The sequence below is a fragment of the Cariama cristata genome, unplaced genomic scaffold (genome assembly GCF_000690535.1).
Source record: "Cariama cristata isolate BGI_N322 unplaced genomic scaffold, ASM69053v1 scaffold4707, whole genome shotgun sequence".
Taxonomy (NCBI): Eukaryota; Metazoa; Chordata; class Aves; order Cariamiformes; family Cariamidae; genus Cariama; species Cariama cristata.
In genome coordinates, this window is record NW_009624778.1 from 15,926 (window position 1) to 31,011 (window position 15,086).

At 43.0% G+C, this 15,086-nt stretch overlaps 1 protein-coding gene across 1 annotated transcript in view; it reads left to right on the plus strand.

The window, feature by feature from the left end:
• Positions 1-10,981: 10,981 nt before the first annotated feature.
• Positions 10,982-15,086, plus strand: part of PSTPIP1 (proline-serine-threonine phosphatase interacting protein 1) — a gene marked incomplete at its 5' end in the record, with an annotated part of 35,451 nt that continues 31,346 nt past the window's right edge. The window contains 2 exons of the mRNA XM_009703291.1: positions 10,982-11,107; positions 14,939-15,013. Coding sequence (XP_009701593.1) covers positions 10,982-11,107; positions 14,939-15,013 — 201 coding nt within the window. The remainder of the gene's footprint in view (positions 11,108-14,938; positions 15,014-15,086) is intronic.

Below are 15,086 nucleotides of genomic sequence, written 5' to 3' on the forward strand. Positions count from 1 at the left end.
AAACAGAAGTATCCTCTACTTTCAAGATTCTGTTTCTCCTTATTTTACTTCCAGTTTCTCTTGTGTAGCTAATATTATTCAAGAAGAGACTGAAGCAACATCTGATTTCACCGTTGACACATTTATCTATCAGACCCCGGACGGCACCACGGCAAACCGGTGCTATGCCTTATGAAAGGCAGGTGCAAACGCTCACAAGGCCTCTCCGTTGGCTCCCAGGAAGAAGCTACCTTACTTTATGGATTTAGCTGTTGTCTAAAGTCATCACATGGAGAAAATATAAAGGGAGGCTGCCACCTCAAACCTGTGTCATACAGCCACATCAAGCTGTCATTTAAAACTAGTGAGGGATTTTGCTTCCTCCTGTCCCATTTCTCACTATCCCCATTGTAAAGGTGTTCCGGAAGTTTGTTATATCTGCATTTCCCGAATGGATTCCTAGCTTTTTGTCACACTTTTTCTTGTGACGCACATCTGGCGGCTCGCCCTTTTCTGCTTTTCCTAGCACAGAAGCCTGAGGTCTGAACTGCTGCACAGTCATACCCTGAAGGTGGTCAGAAACATCCCGAGACCCTCACCTGCAGGAACTTCAGGTCAAGGCTGAAGGCAGTGAAAACTAGTGGAAATGGGCAAATAAAAGCATGATCTCAACCTGGTAGAATACATGCAATTCTGGAGAAGGTGCATTGTTTTCCCTGTCTACTTTACAGTACAAGACACTTGGAATAAAACAATAAATGACAGCATCTCAAATTAAAAGAGATGCTCTTCTCCTACTCAGTACGAAGAAGGTATCCTTGTGAAAAAGGATGGCACAAGGTTTCCATTTCCTGACTTTTCTCCTGCCTTTTGTGGAAAGTTCCTGAATCGCGGGCAGATGGGCAGCTGAAAGGGGGTGATAGCATGGCGTGTCTTGAAAGCTCTCTTCCTGCCTTCCAAGAAGCAAAGCTCCTTCCATGTAATGTTTGAAAGAAGCTGAAAGTTCAAAGATCACTGTCACATTCTCCAGTCCTCTGGCTAAAGCTTGGAGGACTGATTTTGTGATGAATCACATTATGAGATGCAAAAACACTGCTATGCAAGGGAAAACAGAACACTTGCACTCTTTACAGAAAGACCAAAAATTAAGCCACAGTTTTTATTTCCTAGGAAATGTTGTGCATTCGCAGAATGTTACTTAATCAAATTATTAAGAAGGGCAGCTAAAACAGAGGTAATAAGCACAAGCAGAGTCATTTTATTAGACTGGAATTGAGACTTTCCAAGTCTGTTCCCTGGATGCCATTAGTCTGCCAGGCAACAAACCACCTGCAAAAAGTTAAGAAGGCTTTTGTGCAGCCATCACTTTGTGGCTATGCAAATCATGGGACGATTAAAATGTGAAGAGAGCCAAACAACATGCCGTGACTATAAGAACGCCTAATACATAACGCATGAGCAGTGCAGGACTCCAGTGAGGAGGGCGAGGGCTCAAGAAGCTGAGGAGCAAATTCCTCTCGTCAGCAGAACTCTAAACCAATTGTTTCCTCCTCGGAGAAAACCCGCAATGTCATAGAGAGCAAAAGACCACTGAGAAGCTACTGGCTTGCTCAATGTCACCAATTTTGCAATGCTACCACGTAGTTTGTGAAATCTCAATTTCAATTTATTTCTGAATATCCTAGCTGCTGCAGAATTGAAGGCTGATGAAAATCCCTGCTTTCATTTGAAGTTCTCTAGCCTGCCTCATTACAGGAGGAATCGTGAGACAGCAATCTAGCAGCCCAGGAATTGGAATGCTACAAATACAATGTTTTTTTCCTTCTGATTTTTGAAGGCCCCATTCAAGGGTCACATCTGTGCTATATGTGGCAATAAATACTGTTTGCTCCCCATGAAAAGTACTGCATCGCAGATTTAGGTAACAGGCAGCAGTGAAATTGCAAACTAAGCCTCATGTTGAAAATGCCCGCGTCAACTCTTGAAATTATCACAAAAAAGTCCCAAGATAGCCACCTACATCCTTAGCAAACGTTTGTTTCTAATGTGCAATGAGTGAATTTACAAGAAATGACAGAAATGTTACATATCCAGCTCTAGCTCACCTACTCTTCCTTGCTTTTTTCTGCTTATGTGAAAAAATCATCTACTTTTTAAAAGAAAGTATTGCTTTTTAAGTTCATACAAATTCTGTAGTCAGTTTAATCTTGGAAAGCACAAGCAACCATCGCATTCCCAGCCATTCCAAACAGTTCCAGCCAGTAAGAAAAAGGAGCCCTTACACAGTACAGCATGGACATATGCTTCTAAACTCATTAACCAGTTTGTTATCACATGAAAATTTATAGAAAAGGACTCGTATCACACCAAGCATTGGTCAGAGGAGACTGTTGCGGTTAGAAGCTTCTGCTGCAATGCCATTCTATTCTGGACACCAATGACTTTCTCCCATTTATGGGCTCACCTCTTAATTAGGTTGCACAGCTGGGTTTTCAGCTGCTAACACATTTCCAGGACAAAGCAGCAGAGTGTCAGGCTGAGAACCTGGGGGTTTGTTCTGAAAAAAGGCTCTTTCATGTCTCACTTGTGTAGAGTAGAACTAGGACAGCATCTCATGTAAGGGGAAGCAATACCTAACCGCTTCTTATCGCACCAGGGCCACGTAAGGCCCAGGCATCCCTCCTCAGTATCACAGCTGAGCTGGAGTGGAGATTTCAACAGTCACTTGGAGATCAGATACACAAATTAGCAGTGCTTACTGCTGTCCCATTTTATTTCACTATTTATTTCAGGATAGTTTGAGTGGCGCAGAGCAAGAGCAGTAAACTTCCTAAAACATTTGGTATCATGTGAATATATTCCTAGAAATACCAGAGTATTTTAAAGTATCCCAGAAAAAAACAAAAAAAAACCCCAAAAACCCAAACCCCACAAAACCAAACAAAACATAAAGCAAGTGATTCAATTACAGTGAAAGACCATGACATGATAGAAAATATCCAGCCCAGTCAAATGTACTTTGAGATTATAAATCGTGTTTGACTGTTGGCTATTAAATCTGTTTGCTGCTCACCTACAGTAAATACTAAGCCCTCGATAGAGCACTTGACAAGGAGACTAGCAGATCAAGATCTAGAAACTCTTTTTAAGCAGTGCGAGTACACAGTGGTATGATGCAATGATATAATTCATTGATAGAACTCCATCAGAACAACTTACTTTCAAATCCAGGACTGAGATATCGTGTGTGATACAACTGTGGGTAGAAAGAATTTCTTTCTAACAGTTGAAAAAGATGTTGTCAGAATGATGCTTGTTCAAAACTCACTATCCCCTGTTCTCTCTAAACTTCCTCCTCACACCAGTAGTTATGTCATTCTTGAAGTGGGAAAATTGAATCTTAAGTTTTTGTTTTACTAAAATTTTTAAGACCTTATCTTAGCTAAACAAGATAAGCTATGATGCAAAAAAAGTGCAATAAAAAAAAAAATCCAAAGATACCCATAACACATTCAGTTTCAATTTTTTTCTCTTTTGAAAATATGTATGAACACTTTATTTAGGTGAATTAGCAACATTCATCATTTTCAGTTCAAAACCCATCTTGATATTACTTCTGATAAAAGCCTTGGGAAAATACCATTAAGAACAAAGACAAGGAATGCACTTTTATAGCTAAATATTTTCAAACTTAAGAGAAAGTGTTTGGTTTTTTTTTAAAAGATTTTTTCAATATTTGCAGATAATAAATTTCAAATAATTCCTAAATGAAGGATCATTAGGCTAAAAGAATGCCCAATAGCGATGCTGCAACTGCCAGTGCTCATACCACTACTGCTTGCAGTCAGGCCCACCTTAGATAAGCAAACCAGTTAACGTGCAGATTTTGATACTATCTTTATCATCACGGTAGCTCAGCACTATCCTGCCATGTACCAAGCAATGCACCCAGTGTCTGTTACGTAGTTATTTCTTTTCTGGCCCTTCTTCCCCATCAGGGTAGCGTCGTTGCCATGGTGTATCCTGGGGGGGCTCTCCCTGTGTACCACCTAGGACCTGACCTAGTTCCTTGCAAAAAGCAAGTGAGCAGGCTTTGTAGCTGGAGGGGCTGGGGAAGAGGCCTTTTTGGCCAGAGCTGCAGCACCCCTGAGCAATGCAGCCAGCTGAGGTGGAGCTGCAGTGGCACTTATCAAACAGGAGGTATGACTTTAGCTGCAAAGCACTTCCCTGGGGGAGATGCTAAGCTGCCGATAAGCCAGCATATCCTGCAGGAGCGGGTAGAGGTATGAACTGTGGTGTGTGATCTACCTCTGCAAAAAGTTCTGGGTGGGCAAGCCAGGTCCCAGGACGTTGTTAGAAATGCTCCAAGAAAACCAGCCACAACAGAAGAGCTCACGGTTCCTACAGCACAACCGCAATGACTTCATCAATTCATGTCACTTTCTGAATATTAGTAGTTGGACACGCAAGGGCGTACAATTTAGCGAGCGCTTTGCACACACCCTGGATATTTTTGCTTCAGTTCAGTCACTTGTAATCGCTATTTCATCAATTCATGTCACTTTCTGAATATTAGTAGTTGGACATGCAAGGGCGTACAATTTAGCGAGTGCTTTGCACACAACCCTGGATATTTTTGCTTCAGTTCAGTCCATTGTAATAGCTATTTACCAAAACCATGCTTCAGTAACCAGTAAAGCGTTTTAGTCTTTCCTACTTGACATTATTATAACAGTACCCTTGTGACTTCAAAACATAGACGCTTGCTCTTCAAAAAGCCTTGCAGCACAGAGAAGAGATGTGCTGTAAGGCTGATTCTGAGCTAGTCATAGACTTAGCACAAGGTTACTCAGCGTTGTGCAACCAGGAGGTAAGAAGAAACTATGTCACCCCCCAGCCAACTCTGTATTGAACTTTCTACCCAGCTCTGGGCAGGGAACTGACACCATCAGTCTTCCTGCTGGCAGCCTTCCTTACCAACCCAAAATCCTCAGGGCCCTCTCCCTCCTGGCTGCAAAAACCAGCTCAGGGCCAGCCCTGACTAATCTCTCCCACAATTAATTCCCAATGTTTACCTGCCTGATTGCTACCAGAAGGGATGGCACAGTCCCACGGCACCTATCTCTTTAGAAAAGTGCTAATGTGAGGGAGCAGCATCGTTAAGCCACAGAGGAAAAAAGAAGTGGAAAGAAGAAAGCCTATCCCAGTGTGCTTACTGTCAACATCTCTGCTTGCAGTCTTCCGTGCCTCCTTTCAGGTATTCTAGGAAAAGCTATTCTGGTTAAACTAGAGCATAAAATTTGTGGTTTTCAGTCATATACTCCCTTTCACATTTCTTTCATCTCTGAAGGAACAGTGTTGCTCATTGCACTGGAGGGAAGGAACTTTTGTAAATGGGAACAGGAGAGGAGATGCTGCCTCTCCATTAGCTGTGATTTCCTCCATGAGAAGAAAAACCCTGGGCTCTGGGATGGAGACCGATGCACGTCTGAAGTATTAATGGAAGAATCTCAGGACAATACAAATCTGCCAGCAACACTGAAATCCCTTTGTCAAGACCTATGTCTGTTGGACAATGCAGATTAACTAATACTTTTTATTAAAATTACAATGAGTAAATCCTCTTTCATAGCCGCACACGCTTTGACTAAGCAGAATCACTTTTTGCAATGAGACAAAATACTGGTGGTGATTCAAATCACCCTCTTCCAAGTAACTACCTAGATTTTGTTACAAACAAATGATGTTTTACATGTTTAATAATATATTTATTAAGCACTTTTTTCTAATTTCTTATAAAATAGTTCTCTGACTATTCGTTAGTTCTTATAATCATTACAAACTCCTAGCTGAGAAGTGCCCAAGCACTAGCTGAAAAGCGAGACTTTAACAGTCTTTGCAAAACCATTCGATGCAAATGCTAATTGTAACACAAAATGGCAAACGGAAAATAGAATAAATCAAGACAGCTTATCTAGGCTAGATAGTTGTTTAATGTGATACGATCTTGCTGTCTTGACAAAGAAAATGTGGGGTCTGTTATAAAGTGCTACACAGGAAATCCTTAAGAAACTAGAGAAGAAAACCAAAACAGGACTGAACAGACACAGCAGAAGAAGAAAAACTGTAAAGTGGGCAAAGACACTGTTCTGGGGGAGATTTTGTGGCTTGTGCCGAAATGGAAATGCCTGAGCTGGAGGAAGGGATCTCGAGAGCTGGTCTCAGGATTAATTTTATTCAATATATTCATTGGAGATACTGGCATAAGACATTAAGAATGGGCTAGAAATAGCTGTGGTTGAAACAAATAGGTAGAATGAAATATTGTACAGCAGGTATCTGATAACCTTCAAGCCTGGGGTAACAGAAAGCAGATAAAGTTGTTCAAAGTGCAAAATGAGAGTAAGAGATCAGTAGCAAAAAGGTCCAATACACTGTGGGACCTCCTTAAGTAAGAGTGCAGGACAGAAGAAAATTGTATGTACATCAATAGATCACAGCTCAGTTAGGTGCCACTGATATGATTTGATAGTGGAAGAAGGCAAATATGATCCTCTGATGTACCAGAAGAGTTTCTTAGAGAGCAGACATTAATGCTATGGTACAAGGCATCAGTTAGTCTTTACTGGAGCAGTAGGGCATCATCCTTGTCCAACCGGGATTTATTCAGCCTTGAACAGGTACTGTAAGAACACACAGGAATCGATGGAATGAAAAAACCAGTACCTCAGGAAGGGGCAAAGGAGGTTGGTTTGGATTCAAGAAGAGGTTGAGAGAGGATGCAGTTATACAACATAGGAAAGAAGAAACAGAGCTGTTGAAATGAAAGGGAAATGTTTGTGTAAGTAAACTTAGGCCTAAATTATTTACGGCTACATTGTGGTTGGAAATTAAGAAGCATTGTTGCAGGGTGAGTGACCATAGCAACTTAAACTTGTCTAAACCTGGGCTGTCACTCGTCTACATTTCCTCTCCCTCCTTGCTGTAGCCTGTGACATGCTGATGGCACATGCTATTTAGACCACAGACAGATCTGCTGCCTGGGAGGCTGAGGCAGCTCTGATTTAGATTTCAGATGCTGTGGGGTTTCTGAAATATAGCTTCACATTCTTCAGGAACACATAGTGAGGACAGTAAGTGGATTTTGAGATGGATCCCCCCAAAATGATGAAAGACTAAATGAGTGCCTGTGGTAGGAAGTCCTTTTTAAACCTGCATTTAGCTGGAGCCAAATCCCTCTACAAGGGTCGGCCACAGGGACAAAACCCAGACAAATCTAGCAGGCAGGAACTGATGCCTCCATCAGAGGAGGTTCCAGCTGTCCTTCAGATACGGCTGTAGCGGCTCCATTTTTAATGGGTTCAAGTCTTACTTATGTTAGCAGGCAACAGACAGAAAGCAAAACTGTTGAGTAAGGCACTGGCTGTTTGCATTTGGCATACACACACGCACACAAGTGCGCAGAACGACCGGTTAGAACACTGCTCCCGTACCCTGCTTGGTAGAAAGCCTGCAACCTAGGAATGTGCAAGTGCTTCTACAGGTTTCACATTTAAACAGGTATATTTCTATATGCATTAAAGGGCTAAAATATTCCTATAGTTATAATAAGCAAAATCTAGCTTCTGCATTTCTAAATTCATTGATGTAAGGAAGTAGGAAGGCCAAAAGACGGAGCACAGAATCTGTTGTGAGCAGTGGGGAGCGGCGATAACCTATGCCCTTTGCATTAGTGCCAGTAAAAATGGCAGTGCGTGTCCTGGAGGGAAGCCTGTTTGCAGAGCTCCGGGAAGATTGCACTGCTGTGCTACTCAGGGCAGCACAGCTTGCAAAGGATCCTTTAACTCAGACTGTGAGAGCATCTTGTTAGACTTGCCGCAAAATTTATTCTCTTGGTCACCAGGGCAGAGTGAACCTTGATGCAGTTTTGAATACGGCATTGCTTCTTCCCTTTGCATTTTTACAGCTTAGAGCAAGATGTCCAAATGGCTGAATCGAGTCCTTTAGGTAGTTTTATCAGGCCCCTACAAGGGTCACGGGTCAGCAGGCTGACCCCCAGCACACTGGTGTGTTTGCATGCATGTTTTTGGATTGATAACGAGTTGGGGCTGCATTCTCCATTTAGGGAATTTAATTAATAAATGGTTCTCTCAGACGTACAGAATTTGCCATCCTTTCCCTATAGCAACTGCGCCAGTTTAAAAGAGGTGGGGGAAAACTCTAAGTGAGTTTTAGCATTTCCTAAACAAAGAGATATATTGAACAGAAACAGCAGAGTAACTTTGCAGTGTGCTTCGCACTCTCCATTTATTGCTTGTGGCAGTATGCCTGACTGCTGGGGGGTTACAAACCCATATGATATTTTCAGTTACCTCTGGGCAGCATTTCTGGGACAAGGAAGCTGTGTACAGAGCTATGGGATGTAGTTAATTGCATCTGGAAATATACAATCAAAATTTTGGGGTTATGAGTTGGTTGTGGAGCATCTGACCAGAGTGGTTTCTGCCAGGGAGAGGGAGAAATATATGAGAGGTTTTTACAGCAGCAATGCTTTCTGCCATTGGACTGTCCTCAAAAAAAAAGGGAGAGAGGGGAAGTGACAAGTCCATTGCCAGGGTATTATCAAGAACCTTGCCTACTTTTCCTCTATGAATGGCAAAAACTTGCTGCTTCTCATTTATTTCACAGCAGGATCCCTCCCTGGGATGTGTGTGTGTAACTTGCCCTTGGAAATGTTAGGAAAACTGACGTTTTGTTTTTGAGATCCTGTTTCTTAAGGGGTGATCATATGCATCAGATGAGCATATGTAATCCTATCATTTTCCTGTGGTTGCAACAGTGATAACAGTAGATCCATCCATTACACTCTCTCCATATTCTTTTATCTACATTATTATCTTGCCTGGCTCTGTAGTGCAGACACTTTACTGGTAGAGGCATTTGTCTCTGTCTCTTGTGAACGATTATTACCCGTCTTTCCTTTCTCCCCACTGCCTGTGATAAGAGTGTCCATTAGGGAAGAAGGAATTACTGCTGTCAAGAAACTGTAGCACTGGAAATGTTACTACAGCCTGTAGGTTTCCAAAGATTGTCTGCAGAAATTTATCCTAGCTCTTGAGGAAGCAAAAAAAACCCCACTGCCAGGTCTGCAGATCTCCACAGAAGCCCTAGGGCCTGGGTGAGCAGCACCAAGGCTGCTGTCGGCCACCGCCGTTCATCCCCAGAGCTCACCCTATTCCTCTCCAGGCCCAAGGACGCAAAGCCACAAGCCCAAGTGTCCAGCAGTTGCTTGCCAGAGGATCCTTCCTGAGTCCCAAAACTTAAACAGCTGTCTTCTTCACAGTCATGGTGGAAAGCAATAAACTAAAGCATTTATTAAACGCTAACTGCTTAGGGGACAGTGGATAGACGTGTATACGCTTCGTATATAAGCACTTGTATTGTACATAAACTGCTTGAGGGAAGGAACATACTCATTCTCTTTATGGTTACACAGTCCGTGATTTTACCATAATGCTATAACATAAAGCTCAGATAACATTCACCACTACATTTTCAATAACATTATCACTATGTACTCGTTAACTGAGGCTCTCAAAGTAAAAATGGCTCATCCTGACCCTGTTGTGAGTCAGTGAGAGGACCAGGAGTCGAACACAGAAATCCTCTCCCAGTGCCACACTCAGAGCACGTCGCAACTTTATTCCCTTCCCTTTCTGGGTTCCCAGCATTTCCTCAGCAGCACTGACTTCATTGTGACTCAGATTCACCATTGCTGCAGCGCAATCTGGAAGCTAGAAAAAGATGAAAGAAGTGGAAGACTAACAGGTTTTCTCCTCATTACTCAGATCTTTTTGTCTGAGATGTATGGGAGTGTGCTCTGATGGATCATGTGTACATGGATAAGTCTGACACAAAGACTTGTGTGATGGGGAGGGATCTGCAGTCCTGGACCACAGCAGAGGAGCGTGGCCCTGAGCCACACAGAGTGCTGATCCCTGGCAGGAGATAAGAGTCCTGGCTGTGGGGCAGCAAACTCCACCCAGCTCCATGACCTTGCCTGTGTAATGTGGCTGGCTGGAAATCACAGATCGCCTTGGCTGGCTCCATTTGCCACATGGAGTCACGGAGCAGGACAGGCTGCAAAAATACCCAAAGGCACAAGCAAATCCCATGTATTGCACAGGAGATAGGGTGGTGAATGCAAAAGCAAGGGGAGCAGCACTCATTGGCAAGTGTCTCAAACACAGACTTTCAATTTCCTGCAGATCCAACGTCCACGTTCCTAAGCGCTCCATATGCCTATATTATTATTATTTTTTTAAAAAAAAAAACCCCTGTTACGTTGAATTTACACCAGAGACAGACTGATTCAAACAAAGAGTTGTTACAGCCATCCCAAAGGAAGACATAACAGCACATCAGAACCCATGTGTTGTCTAACAGCAAACTGTCTCCCTGTGCTATGAATCCTCCCATTAAAACACCCCGCCACTGACCAGGTGTCACAACCACTGCCCCATGTATTGATATTCAGATGAGCACAAGATTCCTTCACTTCTCCACTCACTCTAGACAGTGGGTCACTGTCTTACTGGCAGTCCTGTGGCAGTGAGTTGACACTGACCATTCTTGTCAGAAAACATATGGTAAAAGGAGCTGTTGTCCTTAAGAGCTACTACACATCTCTGTTCTGCAAAGATCCCACACCCAATGCTAAACCTGCCTTCCCCAAAAAGACAGCTAGTGCTGCTTTCCACACAGCAAAACTTGCAACCCACTTCACTTTTTCAGTATTAAAAACCAAACTCGATTTAATAAAAAACCCTTACAGATTTTAACTTTGTAGAAACCTCACCCATACCTGTGCCCTTAGCCCTGCCCCAGCTGCCATTGCTCTGGGCAAATCTAAAAGTCCATTTGGATTTTCCAGAAAGTTAATTTACTCCATATGACTGGGAGGAAGTGTCTGGTAAACCTGCAAACTATGCACACAAATCAGCTCGACTCTATCTTTCCATCTTCAGTGCAAGGAGTTCACCTTTCACACTGGCTACGAGGTGCTCACACAGCGGCTGTTGGATGGAAGGAAGATGTGCAAAGATGTGGAGGATTTGCTCAAGCAGAGGTAAGAAAAATCAGAGTGGAAAAGTGTGTGAACAGCCTCCATTTTCTCTCCTGTTTGGCACCTGGAAAGGAATAGTAGGTTGTTTCTGAATTTGGTAGCGATACTAGTTTACACAGAAAAGCCTGAGTGATTTGAATCCTAGCCTTTTGATGTGATTTGCGAAGGTAGGTTTTGAGAAAAGAAGGTTGAAAGAGTCAGAAATCCAGAGCTCCGTTAAGACCCAGGTCCAGAATCACACGGTAGCACATACATCCACAAGTGGCATTACTGAGTTTCCCCTTTTACACGGAGCGAGTGACTTGCACATTTTTCTTTCTCTTTGAATGTGCTGTTGCCACAGGCACTGTTTCAGTTTCCTGCAACTACCAAAAATGGACCATTTTTCAAATACAGACAAAGATATGTAAGATGCTACCAAAAGCCTTTCTGAGACACCTAAGAAAGCCCACATCATTCGCCAGCCTTACCAGACTTTGAGTAATAATAGTGTTGTAGTTTTCGTCTGTCCTGTACATGCTTCTTGGGTGCCACTCAACAGCAGCTATGGACAGCTGACATTGTTGCAGGTGAGAAAACACATATTGCACAGCTGCTCTGACTCCTTTGCCATTCATTTTTGTACTGCTGACTTAGAAAAACATATCTGAAATTTAGTTTTGTTTTTAAGTGGCTGGGTTTCAACAGTTTCAACACGTTGCATGAGGCACATACATGCTGTGCCTGACCTGTAGGAAAGACGACACAATATGAATTATATACTCAGCAGGTAATCTTAGAGCAGTTCGTCTCAGAGCTGTCTCCTTATGAATATTGCTCTACCTTTCTCAGTCACAGCCTGCTTTTAATTCCCATGCTGTCTCCACCCAGTTTTCTGGTTTTAGGTTGGTTTTCTGAAGCCTACTTTTCAAGCACTGGGACTTTTCAACGTGATGTGAGCTGCGAAACTGAAAGCTGACTATTTCACAGAGTGTGAAGAGTCTCCCATCAAAATCTGAAGCTATTTGAATTGCTTTTCTTGACCACCAGTGGAAGCGTATTTTATTACCCCATGTCACACAGTCCTGAAGTCACGTCTGTCTGACAGTAGCTTAGTTTCAACTGTTTAAAATAGCTCCTTTGTGACTCATAACTTACAGAGATCAGAATTACATTGCAGGCTTCAGGAAGGCTCTGCACTGCAGCCCGCATCTGATGCTATATACGCTTCTGTGTCTTTCCAAAACATTACAGACGTTTCTGCAAGTTGCAGGATAAGGTTCTTCCTGGTTTGAGGTGGAGGCACAAAGGACTTTCCACAAAGAAGAAACAAATACACATACACTCATTTTGCAGTTCTGAAAGCTACAAGAACAAATGTTTCCGTGAACTTTTTCACAACCTCAAAACATTCCAGTGAGCATGCATATGTGCGTGTGCTTGTGTGTGTACAGTCATGGTGGGGCAGGAGAAAAGATAGTGGGCACTGAGTTGCAGAAAGAAGGTATTATTTCCAGTTTATTTCTGGAAGATGTTTGTTTCAGCTTGTCCTCATGTCATTCATCGGAATGACCTAGGAGGAGATCAAAGCACGGGATGAATCTCAGTTCTTAGAGGCTGCCTGTATCATGGGCTTCATGCCAGAATTTCCACAAGGACTCCTGCAGCAGCCGCCCTAAGTCCTGAAACCAACTGCCCTGGCTACACTAACACTTCATCCATTTTCCACCCAGGTCAATTACTTTTGCTCACAAATACTCCTGCCTGGTCCAGAGGAAGGCCTAAAAGGTTGGGGAGGGAGAATGCAGTTGTATTCCAGAACAAAGCCCCAGATTTAAAACACAAAATATGTTCCAGCTCTCAACAGCTGCAGGGAAACCTAGAAGCTGTGTGCAATAGTACTGGAAAGTGGGAAAGGCAGCACCAAAACGTGAAAAGATGGTGTCAGCCCCCTGTCAAACTCCTCTGACCCTGGGCTAGCCCAGTCCCATACCTGAGGTTTTAGGAAGATTTAACCCAAGGGTTTTGCAGGAGCTGGGACTGGCTGAGAGCTGGCCATGCGTTTTTCCCCATGATATACTGTGTACTGAGCAAGCAAAGTGGGACTGTAGCATTGGAGTTATTCTCATTGCTGTATATCCATTGGCACTAAGCAAAGTCTCTGACATGAAAGTGTTTCTTGTTATTAAAATCAGAAGAAAATTAATCTATTCTACTTCTGCAGTGTTATATGTCTGTGGAGTATATTTCCATTTTGATGAAATTTCGTTCTTCTAACATGAAAATGAAGTGGTACTTCTGTGTGGCCTGTCACCGTATTTTGCGCCCTGTTCTTCTAGGAGGAATCCCAAAGCAGTGATGTAGGAACACCCCACTAAAACACAGCGATTTCTAGTGCAGGATGACAGCAATTAACTAACGGTATGCGCAGCATTAGACACATGGGAGCCATGGACAGAAGCCAAGATCAGCCTCCACTCCGGGCTATGGTGACTGTAGGCTGCTGTATGACCAGCACTTGCTATTCCACCAGTCTGACAGATTTCCTTCAACTGGGGGAAAGTCCCCAGGACGAACCTGCCTTAGGTCACAGAAGATGGTTGCAAACCAATGAAATTGCACCAGAGCCACCAGTACAGCTGGCTACAACGCAAGGTGCTCACAGCCATCAGATACAGAGGAGCCGTCGAAAGGCTGGTCGGATGTTCTCAGAGACCCACCCCAGCAGCTGCTGTGTTGCAAAACTGAAAGACCAGCCCTCAAACCGCTGGAACTCAGCAAAGAGCAATCATAAGGCACAGCGTGGCCGAGTGGGAAGATGGACGTCAGAGCAAACCAGCGGGGTTGCATGGCCTTGCACCCACGTCAAAATTCCGTTTTTGAACAAAGAGGACATTTCTCTAAGGTGCCAAGTTTCAGGCTCTAAACTGTTTGAAATGCTTTGAAACCTCTTTTGAGGACTGTACTTACCCTAAACAAAATCTGTGTCCCCCCCAAATCCTAGCACCAGGCTATCTGTTCAGTATTTATTATTGACCATTCCATAGTTTTTAGCAGCTATGTAAAGACTGAAAACTCAGTTCCATCCCGGCCTTCTCTCTCTTGCAGGAGAAAAGAAATAACATATTTAGTACAAATACTTTTTTTTTTTTTAAACAGACAATAGAGCTGGGGGAGGGGAAAACAACAAAGAAATAATTCTATTTCCTTATTAACCATAGAAACAGAACTACTTTCTTGAGTCACTAGTTACAATTCCCCATTAGGTGAGACATCACATCATATTGTCCCCTCCAAAAAACTGTCACAGCCTCACCTTACAACTAGCAAGGCTCCTTCCCCCTCTGTCTCCACTGCAGCTGTTCAAGCAGCACCTCATGTTTCTAATGGTCGGGAATTTTCCTGCTACTCCTGGCTCCCATTTATTCACAACCTCTCTTAAATGGATCCTTTGGAACCTACTCTTTGCTCTCCTCCCAGCCTTCATTTTGATGGGTCAAGACCGCTGTCATCTTTCAGGTTTCTATTGCAAAAGAAGCTCTCTGTTCTGAGCATCTTCACCACACTTCTGTACACCTCTTCTCCTAATCGAATCCAACTTTTGGGGGACAGAGTTGTATGTAGCACTCCACAGTAATCAAAGCCATGGAGACGGGCTTAATCTTCCCTCATTTCTTCTAGAAATAGCTCACCCAAAATATTTTAGAGGTAACTAATATCGCTAGGATTGAGGAGATAAGAGAAATTACAGAAATTGTGTTTCTCGTGTTTTGAGCCTTGGATGCAATTGCAAGATTTGTGTAAACGTGATCCTGGTATCACTGAGAGAAATTGAATAAGTTTTTCTTTTCACAGAGCACAAGCAGAAGAGAGATACGGGAAAGAGCTGATTCAAATTGCCCGAAAAGCAGGAGGACAAACAGAAATCAAGTAAGGAATTCTTTTATTATTAGTGCAAACGAAAGCATTTTGGAAGCAATATCAGACTCCTGTGTTTTGCCTA